The 13,313-nt window shown below is 34.1% G+C and overlaps 1 protein-coding gene across 4 annotated transcripts in view; it reads left to right on the top strand.

The window, feature by feature from the left end:
- The first annotated feature begins 275 nt into the window (after positions 1–275).
- LOC123524136 (uncharacterized) overlaps positions 276–13,313 on the top strand; it is an 82,254-nt gene continuing 69,216 nt past the window's right edge. For 2 of the 4 annotated variants that reach the window (XM_053541384.1, XM_053541397.1), the window contains exons 1-4: positions 281–380; positions 9,627–10,167; positions 11,076–11,177; positions 12,405–12,467. In XM_053541384.1, coding sequence (XP_053397359.1) covers positions 10,024–10,167; positions 11,076–11,177; positions 12,405–12,467 — 309 coding nt within the window. In that variant the 5' untranslated portion in view covers positions 281–380; positions 9,627–10,023. Of the gene's footprint in view, positions 388–9,626; positions 10,168–11,075; positions 11,178–12,404; positions 12,468–13,313 lie in introns of all 4 variants that reach the window. The other 2 variants (XM_053541387.1, XM_053541395.1) reach the window with 2 other exon arrangements.

Genomic DNA, 13,313 nt, shown 5'->3' with positions numbered 1-13,313 from the left:
TGAACAATTACATAGTTAGCAAAGTATGAATCTTTTACAATAAATGTCTATAGTATATTTTCAATAGCAGCTGTCAGTACTATTTCATACAGTTAGCATATATATCCAGCTACATCAGTAGTCATATTAGTATGGATATATACACAAATATAAGTCATTAAACACAATCCACTCATGAATGTGCCAGACCGCTCGGCGGACAGCTGACTGTCAAATTTTCCCGGCACATGTCACTTTCAGATCTGATCTTTGATTGGTTGTTCCAAAACGAGACTTAGCAGGTGCGTGGTTAATGGTGGCCTTGGCAAGTTGATCGCATACTTGGTAGAGTTTTTATCAGTTTGACATGTGTTTAGAGCAGATAGTTACAGGCCAGCAAGGTTTGATGTAACTCATCTTTTAATATCATTTACGGCAGTAGCCTCAAACACTAAAAAAGTGTTTCCAGTAATTAGAAATTGAGGTGATTCCAATAACGTTTACATTGGATACGGTATTTTTCGTTCTCAATTTAGTTCGACCCAAAACGTTTTGCTGGATAATAGCTACACGTAGCTAAATGTTGTTTATATTTATGCCCGACTATAAAAAAATTGTGTTTTAAACAATCATCATTTACTTCTACAGAGTGCAATACATTATAAAAAGAAGTGGTTGTCCAGTAAATGTCGGATTTGACTCAATTGACATGCTTTGAGTTTGATAATTTACGTTTTGATTACTTTCACAGGTGCTTGAAACATACTTTTTGAATGTTCTATATGGGCAATATACTATATAAGACCTAAACTGATATATAGGTATTTCAGTGTCTTTTTAAGATAAAGACTTTTCATTTCAAAAATGATGCAGATGTGTTCATTAACATTATATCTTTCTTAATAATACAGTATATTACCATATAAATTGTTTTACAAAAAACTATAGCTCTTTCAACTTTCGCCTCCCATATTTTGTAGGTCGCTATTTTTCATTAAAAATATTGTAACTAATTAATTTCAGCGACAAATATTATAATTCTTGTGTTTTTCCTCTAATTTCTAACACATAATTATCCATACTGAAATAGATATTTATCTATTTTTCAACAGATCCCAGAGAAGTCACACATTAGCTATATAGCTAAATCTGGCTACATATAACTAGAAATAGCTATAAAACTTCTATAATAACAGTTGTTCAATATATGTCAGTATCATATATAAAACAGTTATTATCCCATGGCAAAGAATGGAGATCTATGCAGTTTCAGTTTCAATACAGTCATGTTGAGAATTTCTGTGATAAGTCATTACTAAATTATTGCTAAATTAGTAGTCTTATGCAACGATGAGTCTCATTCTTCAATGATTTATCACAAAATATTGCTGCATTTATTGAAAATGAGATTGCAGATATCTTGGTTTTGTGTAATTGTCTTTCATCTTATAAATTATTGGGACAGATGAGATTATGACTGTTTTGTTAAATTTGATTTTGACATATTTTGCATTATTGTTATTGATTTTATTGCTAATTCTAACTGTATTATAGCTAGATTTAGCTATATAGCTAGTTTTTGTCTTTTCTTGGACCTAAGATAAAACATGCGAGGGGAGAACAACACGTCAAACACCAGGGTGGTTGTTAGACTATTTATTATATGATGACCTGTTCAATGCAAAATATATCATTGAAATTTAACTTTTAACTGTTGCAGTAACAAAATGAGATTTAAAAAGCAACTTTTGTTTTAAGATTTCTGTGTTAGATCATTGTAAAATGTTCTGAATTAATCAATTTGTCACTGGGTGAGAAAAAAAAGTACAGCCAGACTAGGACTCAAACCCGAGGCCTTGGAATACTGTTTGGATGCTCTAATGACTGAGCTACCCAGCCACCTACACATTTTCTTCCTGTTTAAATATTCAAGTCCTATACCATGACATACTCCCCAGCTATAATAATGTTTAATGAATACAACAGACTATTGCAGTAGAGGGAAAGGGGGAAATGAAGGGAGTCATTTAACACTCCCTAAGTTCAGTTTCATGACAAAATGTTGAATTTATCTCTAAAATTATACTTCTCTCCTCTTCTGACACACTGTGATTAAGGTGTTCAGTTAGCATATTTTATGATGGTATTAAGTGCCTTTTGATCTCTGTTGGTGCTTCTTTGTCATTTCTTGAACAAATTTGATGAAATAACCCTTACAGAAGAAAAAGGCCTGCTGCGTACTCTTGATGCGTACATGATGTGTACTGAAATCAAGGGCTTTAAATAGTACGCAGGATATACACCGCACATACACCAATAGTACGTTTGTAGTACACTTTTGACATGCAAATGAGCTCTGCCGCGTACTACTTGCTGTGTACATGCTGTGGACTACATAGTACACAGGATGTACGCTGGAGGAATTTAGTATGCGGGAAATAGTATGCAGCATGTACGCGGCACATACACTTTTCACATGCAAATGAGCCTGCGGTGTACTACCCCTGCGGCGTACATGCTGTGTACTCCTGCGGTGTACATGCTGAGTACTCCTGCGGCGTACATGCTGTGTACTCCTGGCCCGAGTCCTGCGGTGTACATGCTGTGTACTCCTGTGGCGTACATGATGCGTACTTCTGGCCCAAGTCCTGCGGCATACATGCTGTGTACTCCCGCTGCATACATGCTGTGTACTCCTGTGGCGAAACTGCTGTGATAATGTATATTCCTTATCCCACCAACTTTCATATGCAAATGCTGATCATTTGGACAGAAAAAAACAGAAAAAAGATAAGTGACATGCATTAATAAGTATTTACCCTTACCAAAATAATGTAGATTGATGTTATCAAATAAATTAGTATGTTTTTCTTCATCCACTTTTCAATGAAATAAATCAATTTTTGTAGCTTGTAATTTGATAAACATTTGAAGAAAATGGCGTAACTGCATCAAGGGGAAACAACTTTAATGCAACTAAATATAAGTGTTATGATTTATTATAGATGATGTGTGCGTAGTATGTATTTATTTTGATTAAAATCCATCTGAGAACAATCTATGACTGGAATTATATAAGCATTTATACACTTTTACTTCTGTAAAAAGTAGCGCACCAAAAAATTTTGGATTGATTTTTTCCAATGTGGGGCGAGCGCAATTAGCCAAAAAATGTTCTGAAAATATACGAGCGGCAAATCCGATGAACAACTTTTTAATTTGGTGAGGCCTTAATGAGTTAACATAATGAGCATTAAAGCCTTTATAAAACATGATAGAATGGTGTTTTGCTTAAGAGTATTCAAATAACAGTGAGAGCTATTAATTCTTCTCATTCGGGCGCTGTTGAGGCATTATCTTGGTAATTATTTCATGTATTACAAAATGTAATGCAACGAAGTTCAAATAAGGCTTTTCAATTATCCAAGTTAGAAAGCTCCAGGATTAATTCAAAATGAAAAAGAATATATTTTTACACTGCGTGCAAGGTGCAGCTCAGAAATCACTAAGATGTAAGCTTCACAAATGAACATTGCAAATAGTTTGGCAAATTTTCACTGTTCAGAATACCAGTAATCTGAACTATTCTATGCTATTAAGATAAAAGTTACTCGGAAATCAAGTTCTTGCTTCCAAAAAAAAAAAAAAATGTACAAATCCTTCCTGCATGAAGTGTACTTCAGACTTTTACCTAAAAAAATTCAATTAAGTATAAACACCAAAAGAAAATGAACAAGTTCCTCCCGCGTATATGAAGTTTACTTCAGACTTTATAAAAAAAACACTTAAAAATAAATGCTAAAGGAAATTGTACAAGTCTTTCCCACGTATATGAAGTGTACTACACAAATTTCAAAGTATCTGCGGTGTACATGCAGTGTACTATTTTCTTGTACAAGTCCCTCCTGCGTACATGCAGTGTACTCCTTAAATTCTCAGAGTCTGTGCTGCGTACCTGAAGTGTACTAGTGACCTCCTGCGTACATGCTGTGTACTCGTCGAAATAGTATGCGGCATGTAAGCAGCAAGCGTGTATGTAAAATGTACTCCTCTGGTGTACTACTGTGTTCGCGGCATATACACAGCAAATACGCAGCATGTACGCCACAGAGGCTTGCTTCTGTAAGGGAAGCTGCAATGTGCTTCAGATAGTTTTAAGAATTTTAAAAATACAAGTATTTGACATAATTTTTTATGTGATTTTCAAACTAAACTTACATGGATTTTGTAAACTATTTAACATATTGTGTATTGTATTCACAAAAATACAGTAAAATAGTTTGAGTTCCATGGAAACAAATCACCATTCATTCTTTTTGAAAATGTCTTATCAACCCACAGCAACTTACCGAAAAACCTGAAATTTTCAGAAGCGTTCATCTGCCATTTTGAAGCATTTTGGAATTATCAGAGCATTTCTTATTATCCGGATAACAAGGGTGTTAACGGATATGATAAATTATACAGTTTATATCTACAAGAAGCTAAAGATCACTACATGGAATGGAATGTCTCACCGGCTGGCATCATCAGGTTTTGCTTGCCATGACCAAAATCACCAAACTGTTGCCATAACCCTATCATCGGCATTGTGTGTAGACATCTTGTTTTCAGCAAGCATTATGTCACAGATGATATATACTCATCACAACTGAATGAAACTTCATGGGAGTCTTCGCCATGATAATATAACAAATGAATGATAAAGGTTCCATAACTCTTGCTTTCATCGTGATGACAATCATTCCACTTCTGTACATTTTTATGCCCCCGAAGGGAGGCATATAGTTTTTGAACCGTCTGTCGGTCTGTCCGCAATTTTCGTGTCCGGTCCATATCTTTGTCATCCATGGATAGATTTTCAAATAACTTGGCATGAATGTGTACCACAGTAAGACGACGTGTCGCGTGCAAGACCCAGGTCCGTAGCTCAAAGGTCAAGGTCACACTTAGACGTTAAAGGTCATATTTCATGATAGTGCATTGATGGGCGTGTCTGGTCCATATCTTTGTCATTCATGCATGGATTTTAAAATTATTGGGCATGAATGTGTACCACAGTAAGACGACATGTTGCTCGCAAGACCCAGGTCCGTAGCTCAAAAGTCAAGGTCACACTTAGACGTTAAAGGTCATATTTCATGATAGTGCAATGATGGGCGTGTCCGGTCCATATCTTTGTCATTCATGCATGGACTTTAAAATATCTACGCATGAATGTGTGGCACAGTAAGACGACGTGTTGCGTGCAAGACCCAGGTCCATAGGTCAAAGGTCCTAAACTCTAACATTGGCCATAACTATTCATTCAAAGTGCCATCGGGGGCATGTGTCATCCTATGGAACAGCTCTTGTTTTAAAAATTCTGTTTGCAATTGTCGGGAAGTTCATATCTCAGTAGTTACACACCACAACATTATAAACACCCTCCATCCTACTTTCCCTGCAAAAAGATTAAATTAAAAACAAAATAATTTTTAGCTCGACTATACAAAGTATGGAGAGCTATCCTACTCAACCTGGCATCGGCGTCGGCGTCCTTCTGCGTCCGCACTTTGGTTAAAGTTTTGATGCACTTTCTCTTTATCTTTGTTATTACTTAATGGATTTACTTCAAACTTAAAATAGTTGTTCAACATCATCACTCACATCATATGACACAAGGGCTATAACTCTTGCACCAGTATTTCATGAATTATCCCCCCTTTTTACTTACAATTTCAAGTTTAATTTTTGGTGCACTTTCACTTTATCTCAGTTATTACTAAATGGATTTGATTCAGACTGAAAGTAGTTGTTCAGCATCATCTCCCACATTATATGACACAAGGTCCATAACTCTGGTACCAATATTTAAAGAATTATCCCCCTTTTACTTAGAATTTCGGGTTAAAGTTTTGATGCACTTTCACTCTATCTCAGTTATTTCAAAATGGATTTGATTCAGCATGACACAAGGTGCACCAATATTTCATGAATTATGCGCCCTTTTTGCTTAGAATATACTTTTTTAATGTTTTGATACACTTGATCCTTATCTCTCTTATTACTTAATACTTTTGACACAGGCTCAAGCTATTATCCAATATCTTCATCCACATTAGAGTCATTAAACACTCCAGTGACACCTTAAGTTTCATCAAATGTGCCCAGTTTCACTATCCAGCATCGAAATAGTCAAGCCCGCTGTCTCCTGTGACAGCTCTTGTTAGTTACATCATTAGATTTTAATTCATAATATATTTTTTCTTAAAAAAGACAATGGAATTGAAGCTGGGTATTGAATAAAACTTTATCAACAGTACGTTTGAACCCATAGCTTATCAGCATAGTTGCAAAATTTCATTTCCTTTCATTGTTTTTTTATTTATTCGTACATATATCTATATGCAAATATTTGCTGTCACACTGTTTCCTAGATAAATTTGGGAGCATACATCAATTTACTGATAGCTCTTGTTTGTATGGTTAAGAGGGCATAATGCTCTTTCACTGCACTTATTTTAAAGGGATACTCGCATATTTTTTCAAGAAGTAGATTCATTATTTATTTATTCTTTTTATTTTTTCTTCTTTAAACAGAAAAAGGCCATTTGTTTCAAATTAAGTCTTGCTATGTTGTTATGTGAAGTTGCAGAAACCTAATATATAAATTGTCCAGTCAAGAATTTGACCATCAGTCTTACATTGTCCATTGTAACAATAAGTAACATCAAGAAAGAAAAGTAGAATGTCACATTTTAATGCAATGTTTAGTTGTCATCATAACTTGACATTATCATTGATTATGTAGGTCAGACTAGCAAAAGCATGAAAATTGCACACCCACATCAAAGGAGGGAACCATATACCTATTTCAAATAAGCATATTAGTAAAACGTGCAAAATATTGTTTCTATAATGAATCAAAGTACCTTAATTTTTAGCTCCACTATTCGGAGAATAGGGGTGCTATTCTACTCGCCCCAGCGTCGGCGTGTCACTTTCTTGGTTAATTTTTTTCGGCAATCTTTGTTTTTCTGTCATATCTTTGTTACTATTCTTATATCTTATTGTAACTTCACATAAACATTGCCCAGCATACACACAAAGTATGTGCAGGGGCTGGGCCCATTATACCCAAGGTCAAGGTCACCAACGTGTTATACTTAGGTTATTTTTAAGGTTAAAGTTTTTCGACAACCTTTGTTTTTCTATCATATTTTTGTTACTATTGCTTATATCTTACTGTAACTTCACATAAACATTGTCCAGCATACACACAAAGTATGTGCAGGGGCTGGGCCCATTATACCCAAGGTCAAGGTCACCAACGTGTTATTCTTATGTTATTTTTAAGGTTAAAGTTTTTCGACAACCTTTGTTTTTCTATCATATTTTTGTTACTATTGCTTATATCTTAATGTAACTTCACATAAACATTGTCCAGCATACAAACAAACTTAACAAAGTATGTGCAGGGGCTGGGCCCATTATACCCAAGGTCAAGGTCACCAAGTTGTTAAACTTGGAATTATTGTCATGTTAAATTTTTTTTGAAAGCTTCGTTTATAGACATATCTTTAGTACTTTTAAAGATAATGACTTGAAATTAAAAAAATATTTCTTTATAATCATCATCTGCATGTGTGGTTACAATACCCATATCTCTAATGGTATTTTTTGACAGAATTATGCCCCTTTCATACTAAAAGTTTTTTGGCAATCTTCGCTTTCTGGATATAACTTTAGTATAATATAACATAATGACTTGAAACTTAAAATGTATCTTTACCATCATCTTCTGCATGTGTGTATCATCCTTTTAAAGTAGACGTCTCTTATTGAGACATTATTAAAATTCATTTTACTGTAAAATCGCGGAATAGTGGAGCGTGCTGTCTTGTTAAGATGCATGAAATTAATCTGGAGTTGTGACTGTGACACATGTCATCTCAAGCAGGAAATAATGCAGAAAATGCAGTAGTCCATTCCAATAAATTGGGTAACCCCTAGCTGTAAACATTGTTCAAAGATGATGATGTTTAACACTTTTATGCCCTTATTGACCTATGTCTTTTTATAGTGACAAGGACTATGATCAGTTTTATTGTATCTGTTTTAGACATAAGACCTTTCTAAAATGTGTAAGTTTATAATTATGGCACGAAGTGCTCAGGGTGAACTATTGTGATCACTCACTGAATGGCCATCAACTGTCATTTGCCAGTCTGTCCACTCATCTCCAGTGAAAAAATTTGGTAGAAATTTGGCCTGGATATTAGTTGGATGGTTGTCTACTGAAGTTGTTCACAGAAATTTAGAAGAATCATGGCAATGGAAAATGAAAACTTTGAAAATCTTCTTCAAAATCCTAATACCTATAATTATGGATATAAGAAAAACTTGTTAGTGGTCATCTAACAGATTTGTTCAGATCATGCTCCTGGGGTCAAAAGTGGGCCTGCCCTGTTGTTCACGTGTTTTAAGAAGACTTGTATAGGAAAAACTTTAAAGATCTTCTTTTCCAAATCTTTAATACCCTGAGCTTAAGATATTTTGCATGTAGCTTTGTGTTGTGGTCATCTACATAAACATTCATTCAGATCATGGGGTTAAAGTTGACCCCATCCTTGGGGTCCCCTGTTTTACAGAAAAACATTGCTAGTGCAAAAAAGATCATATGTTGCATAGTGTTACACCTTGGAATTTGTAAAATTTTGAAAATTCACTTTTCATATCATGGGCCTAAGAAGCGACAATGGGCCTAAGAAGCGACAACGCTTAACATCTAATGATGTTCCGGGCTTCTACTCTACATGAACTACATGAAATATCATATGATAATGTTAAAACTATAAACAGCATGTATCGATTTGTGTCAGGTAACTGATATACTGCCATCATGTTCCTCTTGCTTTCTTAATTTGAAAAATATTTTTCACAATTATTTCTAGCAGACAGATTTTTCTATATACAATGTAATTATAATTTTGCATATTTTAAGTCTGATGCATCACAAATTAAGATTATTTAGGAGCGTCAAGCTGGTATTTTTGTCCATAGAAACAATATATTCATTCCATAACGGAACAAGTGCAAATACATGTAGCTATTTTCTTAGGAATTCATTCTGATGACTTTTTTCTTTTCTTACTTTGGGAAGTCAGTGCCGGTATATATAACACCAGTATTGAAATACAATAAAGCATTTTAATATACTGATTATATAATTGTTTAAAGTTGTAAGATCACATGCCAAAGAAGTGAATAAAGTCAATAAGCTAAAATCTACTTTGTCATTATAAAAGTTAATACAGGCCATTAATAACCTTGTATTTATTGAGATTTAATGCCTTGTTAGTCGGAAAAAGTATTTACTTAATTAAACCTGTTAAGTATATATTATAAATGAAGTTAGAATAAAGTGCATTTGTGTACTGGTAGGCACTTAGTTTTTTTGGTTTTTTTTACATTAAATATTTATAATTAAAAGTCAGGATAAAGGGATAGTTGAATAGCAGTTTACATTTTGAGTATAATATTTATGCGGAGCCTTTGTTAAGAGCTTTAAACACATGTTTTATTGATAATGTTTCTTTCAGAAAGAAAAGAAAGTAGATTATAAAATCTGTTTGAAAATTAATAGAGTTCTTTTTTCTTTTCAGAAGTGGAGGTCAAGATAACAACAAGAATTTTTCTGACGGAATGTTATTAGTTATAATAGAGAAGAGACTTCATACCTAAATGAGTATGTGGTTGGTTCGCTTTTATTGATTTGAATAATGGGAAATCAATTAAACAGATTTGAAAGAAAACGGTGATATGGAATTAATGACAGTTTATTGATTTAAGTTTGGACTGTTAAATGCAATAAGCATGTTAAGTAACCAGAGGATTTCCAAATTTGTTTGATATAATCAGTACCTTACATCACAGACAGTAGAAGAGTTGAAAAAAGGAGTTTAGTAGTGGTGAAATATTGTAATTGAGTAACTGGTTATGAATATATTGAAAGTTTTGAGGAGTATTTTTATTTTCTAAGACAAATAAAAAGACATTAAAATGTACACTGACAGCAATATAATAATGATGAGGAACGTGCATCCAACATCAGCTCTGCCGGTTACCAGAAACATGCCGTATTACTCTGCAAGTGTACCAAGTAGGAACCAGCCTCGAAACATGACAGGAATTTACCTTGGACTGGTTTGTATTATAATTACTGATCCTAAAACAAATGAAATCATTGAGCTTTGTCATAGTACAGTGAACCTTCTTTTTTCTCAAACTGTGTATTTTAAACACTACTCAAAATTCACTGGAACCCAATGCATCATCAGGTACCAGCAAAATACCAGTATAATGTATGTTATTCAGTGACTCAATCCTGTTGAGTTTGAGAAAACAAAGTTTGACTTTATGAGATTTTGAAACAGTGAGAAGTCTAAAATTATTTCGCGAATAAGGAGGACTTTTTAGTGTGACAAAGAAAAAGAAAGTTTAAAGAAGTATTAGGAAAATGCATTGGCCCTGTTTATGAAATCTTTCTACTTAGGAAAAAGTTAAAACTTAGGTAAGAGATGAAGATAAGTTTTATTACTCCACGGCTGTTCGTAAAAACCTAAGCAATACAAACATATAATAGTTTAAGAGGTAGTTTTAAATGATATCCAATCAGTGTTATGGAAACTTAGTCTCCTAAGACTGTGTGTCAGGAAAAAAGTTTTAATACATTCTTTAAAAAGTACATTTCAGTTGGTCCGATATTGTTGATTTAAAGCAATAATATTTTTATTTTTTTTCACCACACTTTCTTTAAGCTAACAATAGTTGTAATTAAATCTTAATTTATCTTGATAATTATGGAAAAGGTCCCATGACAGTCAGCGATCAATATGACAGTCGGTGATTAATTTTCAATTACGTCAATGTTTCGGCATTCTTTGGGCATTAACTTGCTTAGTGATGACTTGCTTCTAAAAAGATTAGGCTAAAATCTGTTCGTGATATCTGATGATGTTTTCAATTTGGTCTTGAAGTTTTTCCTGGTCATTTACTTTTCTTGGATTCATGATTATATTAGAACATGTCCTGTAGTATTTTATGTATTTTAGGAAGGTAATGTAAACCCTCCAGCCAACAGAGAAGCAAAAATGGCACGGCCAAGGGCGGGTGTATCACAGAAAGTACGGACACCAGCAGAGGATAGGAGATATGTATGAATTTTTAAAGCTTTACTTTAAAGGAATGAGTAATGGTTCGGTACTTTCAACCGAAGTATGAAATAAACGGGTTAATTTATTTTTAAGTGTCTGGAGGTCAGTTTTAAACAAACTGATTCATATTGTGTAGTTCAATTTTCTTTTTCATTCACTGTGTTTTAAGTTGATCCAGTGTTGTAGATGTAAATATCTGAAATGAACAAATTGTTAACCCTTACCCTGCTAAATTTCTATAATGAACTTCTCTTTCTTTCAATTTAGACAGTATCATTAACTATAGGGGTGCTTACCAAAAAGATACTTACTGAATGGTGAACAGTGCAGATATTTATCAGACTGCACAGACCTGCAGGCTGATCATGATTTGCACTGGTGGCAAAGGCAGAATCAAGCATGATAAGGGCTAACAATTTATGTCAGTTGTTCGCAAAGCAAAAGTTCTAATGTTGTGTTGTAATGCACTTACTCCGTGGGTACCATGCAGTGAAATACATGCTTCATGGGATTAGGAATGCAACAGTGGTATAAAGTTAAAATGTATTTGTACTTTAAATATACAAAGTGTAAAATCATGTTTCTGTATTTATTCTGAATAGGTCAGAACTTGTTTTAGCTTTTTGTTTATAGGAGAGATCGCCGTGACGTCACGCATTAACACCAGGTCCTGTTTATCTGGTGGTTGGCAAAACAAATGTTTTTACATCGTTTGTGTATGGGATCGGAATTTTTAATTTTTAATAACTTTTTCGCTCATTTATGGATTTTAAAAATTCAGAAAGTTTTAAAATGCTTACGATTTTCATATTTTCTCATTTCAATATCTTTTTAAAATGAATAACCATTTTAAATGACATATGATTTTAATAGTGGTGTAGGGATGCTCCAAACTTTTAGAAAAAACACTGTAAGTTAAGCGTTCATAATAAATCCATTTTATTTCGAAATGATAATTAAAAGTAATCAATAAATTGCTTGTTTTATATTATTTCCATTGATCAAAAGATTATTGATATCATTTGTTTTTTAAGAAAGTTTAAGCTGTTAGAATTACATTACTGTTTACAAAAAAACATGGACGCTGGGTGTCTGCCACCCGATATTTGTCTTATCAGTTCTAAAAATAGAAAATACAAGGGATTTGTATACAAACACGATCTCTCCTATATATGCTTGAAATGAGAAAGATGAAAGAAGTTAATATTTTTACATTTTCTTCTTCAGAAAATGGTTGAATTGCTAAGAGTCAAAGAAGAAACGAGAGGATTTAGAGGAAAAGCCTTAAAGGTAACTAGAGTATTATGTTATAGAGATTTTCAGGAAAGTTCAAGTATGGCATATGTGTGCACCAGTATGCTTGACTTCACTGCCTGACAATGAAATCAGGGATTGGGAGTCCAGCTAAAATGACTACCACATTTGGATAAGAGTTCCCTGTGTGGGTGCTTTACATTTTTACATCTGGCATGGTAAAGAACCAAGGAAGTTTCTGGAATTGGAGCATCTGATGATTGTAGTGGGCGCAGTGGTCGAGAGGACTAAGACGCTTTCTTATGGAGGTGAAGACCCCTGGTTCGAATCCTGGCTACTCCCATTGCGGTGTGTCCTTGGGCAAGGCACTTTATCACTATTGCCTCAGTCGACCCAGCAGTAAATGGGTACCAGCAAATTGCTGGGGGTAAGGTATATTGGTTTTAACTGTTCTTAAAATAGGGTCGCTCAAAAGCTCTACAGAGCTTATGTTAATTGTTTCACAAAGCAACGGTAAATAAAATTTACCTTTACCTGTATCTTTCAGTATCCGAAAATTACTAGCAGTCTCCTGGAGGTGCTGCTCATATGGGTTTCTGGTAGCAACTGTAAATTAGCTTACAAACAAACAAATAACTTTTATTCTGACATTTTTGACACACACATAATTATATCTTATGAAAATGTGAATTGTCATTGAAAAGCGATAGTCTCGTTTAAGCCAGACCCAGACAATTTATCAGAGAAAAGGTTACTTTGTACAGTGGAATAACTGTATTTCACAAAAGCTTGATTCTTGTCATCAGAGGAAGTGTGACCAACTCCAATAATTATGTCTCCCACCACACAGTGGTGTGGGAGACATATTGATTTACTCCAGTC

Source organism: Mercenaria mercenaria, chromosome 1 (assembly GCF_021730395.1).
Source record: "Mercenaria mercenaria strain notata chromosome 1, MADL_Memer_1, whole genome shotgun sequence".
In the NCBI taxonomy this organism is placed as follows: Eukaryota; Metazoa; Mollusca; class Bivalvia; order Venerida; family Veneridae; genus Mercenaria; species Mercenaria mercenaria.
This window is presented reverse-complemented; position numbering and strand designations above follow the sequence as displayed.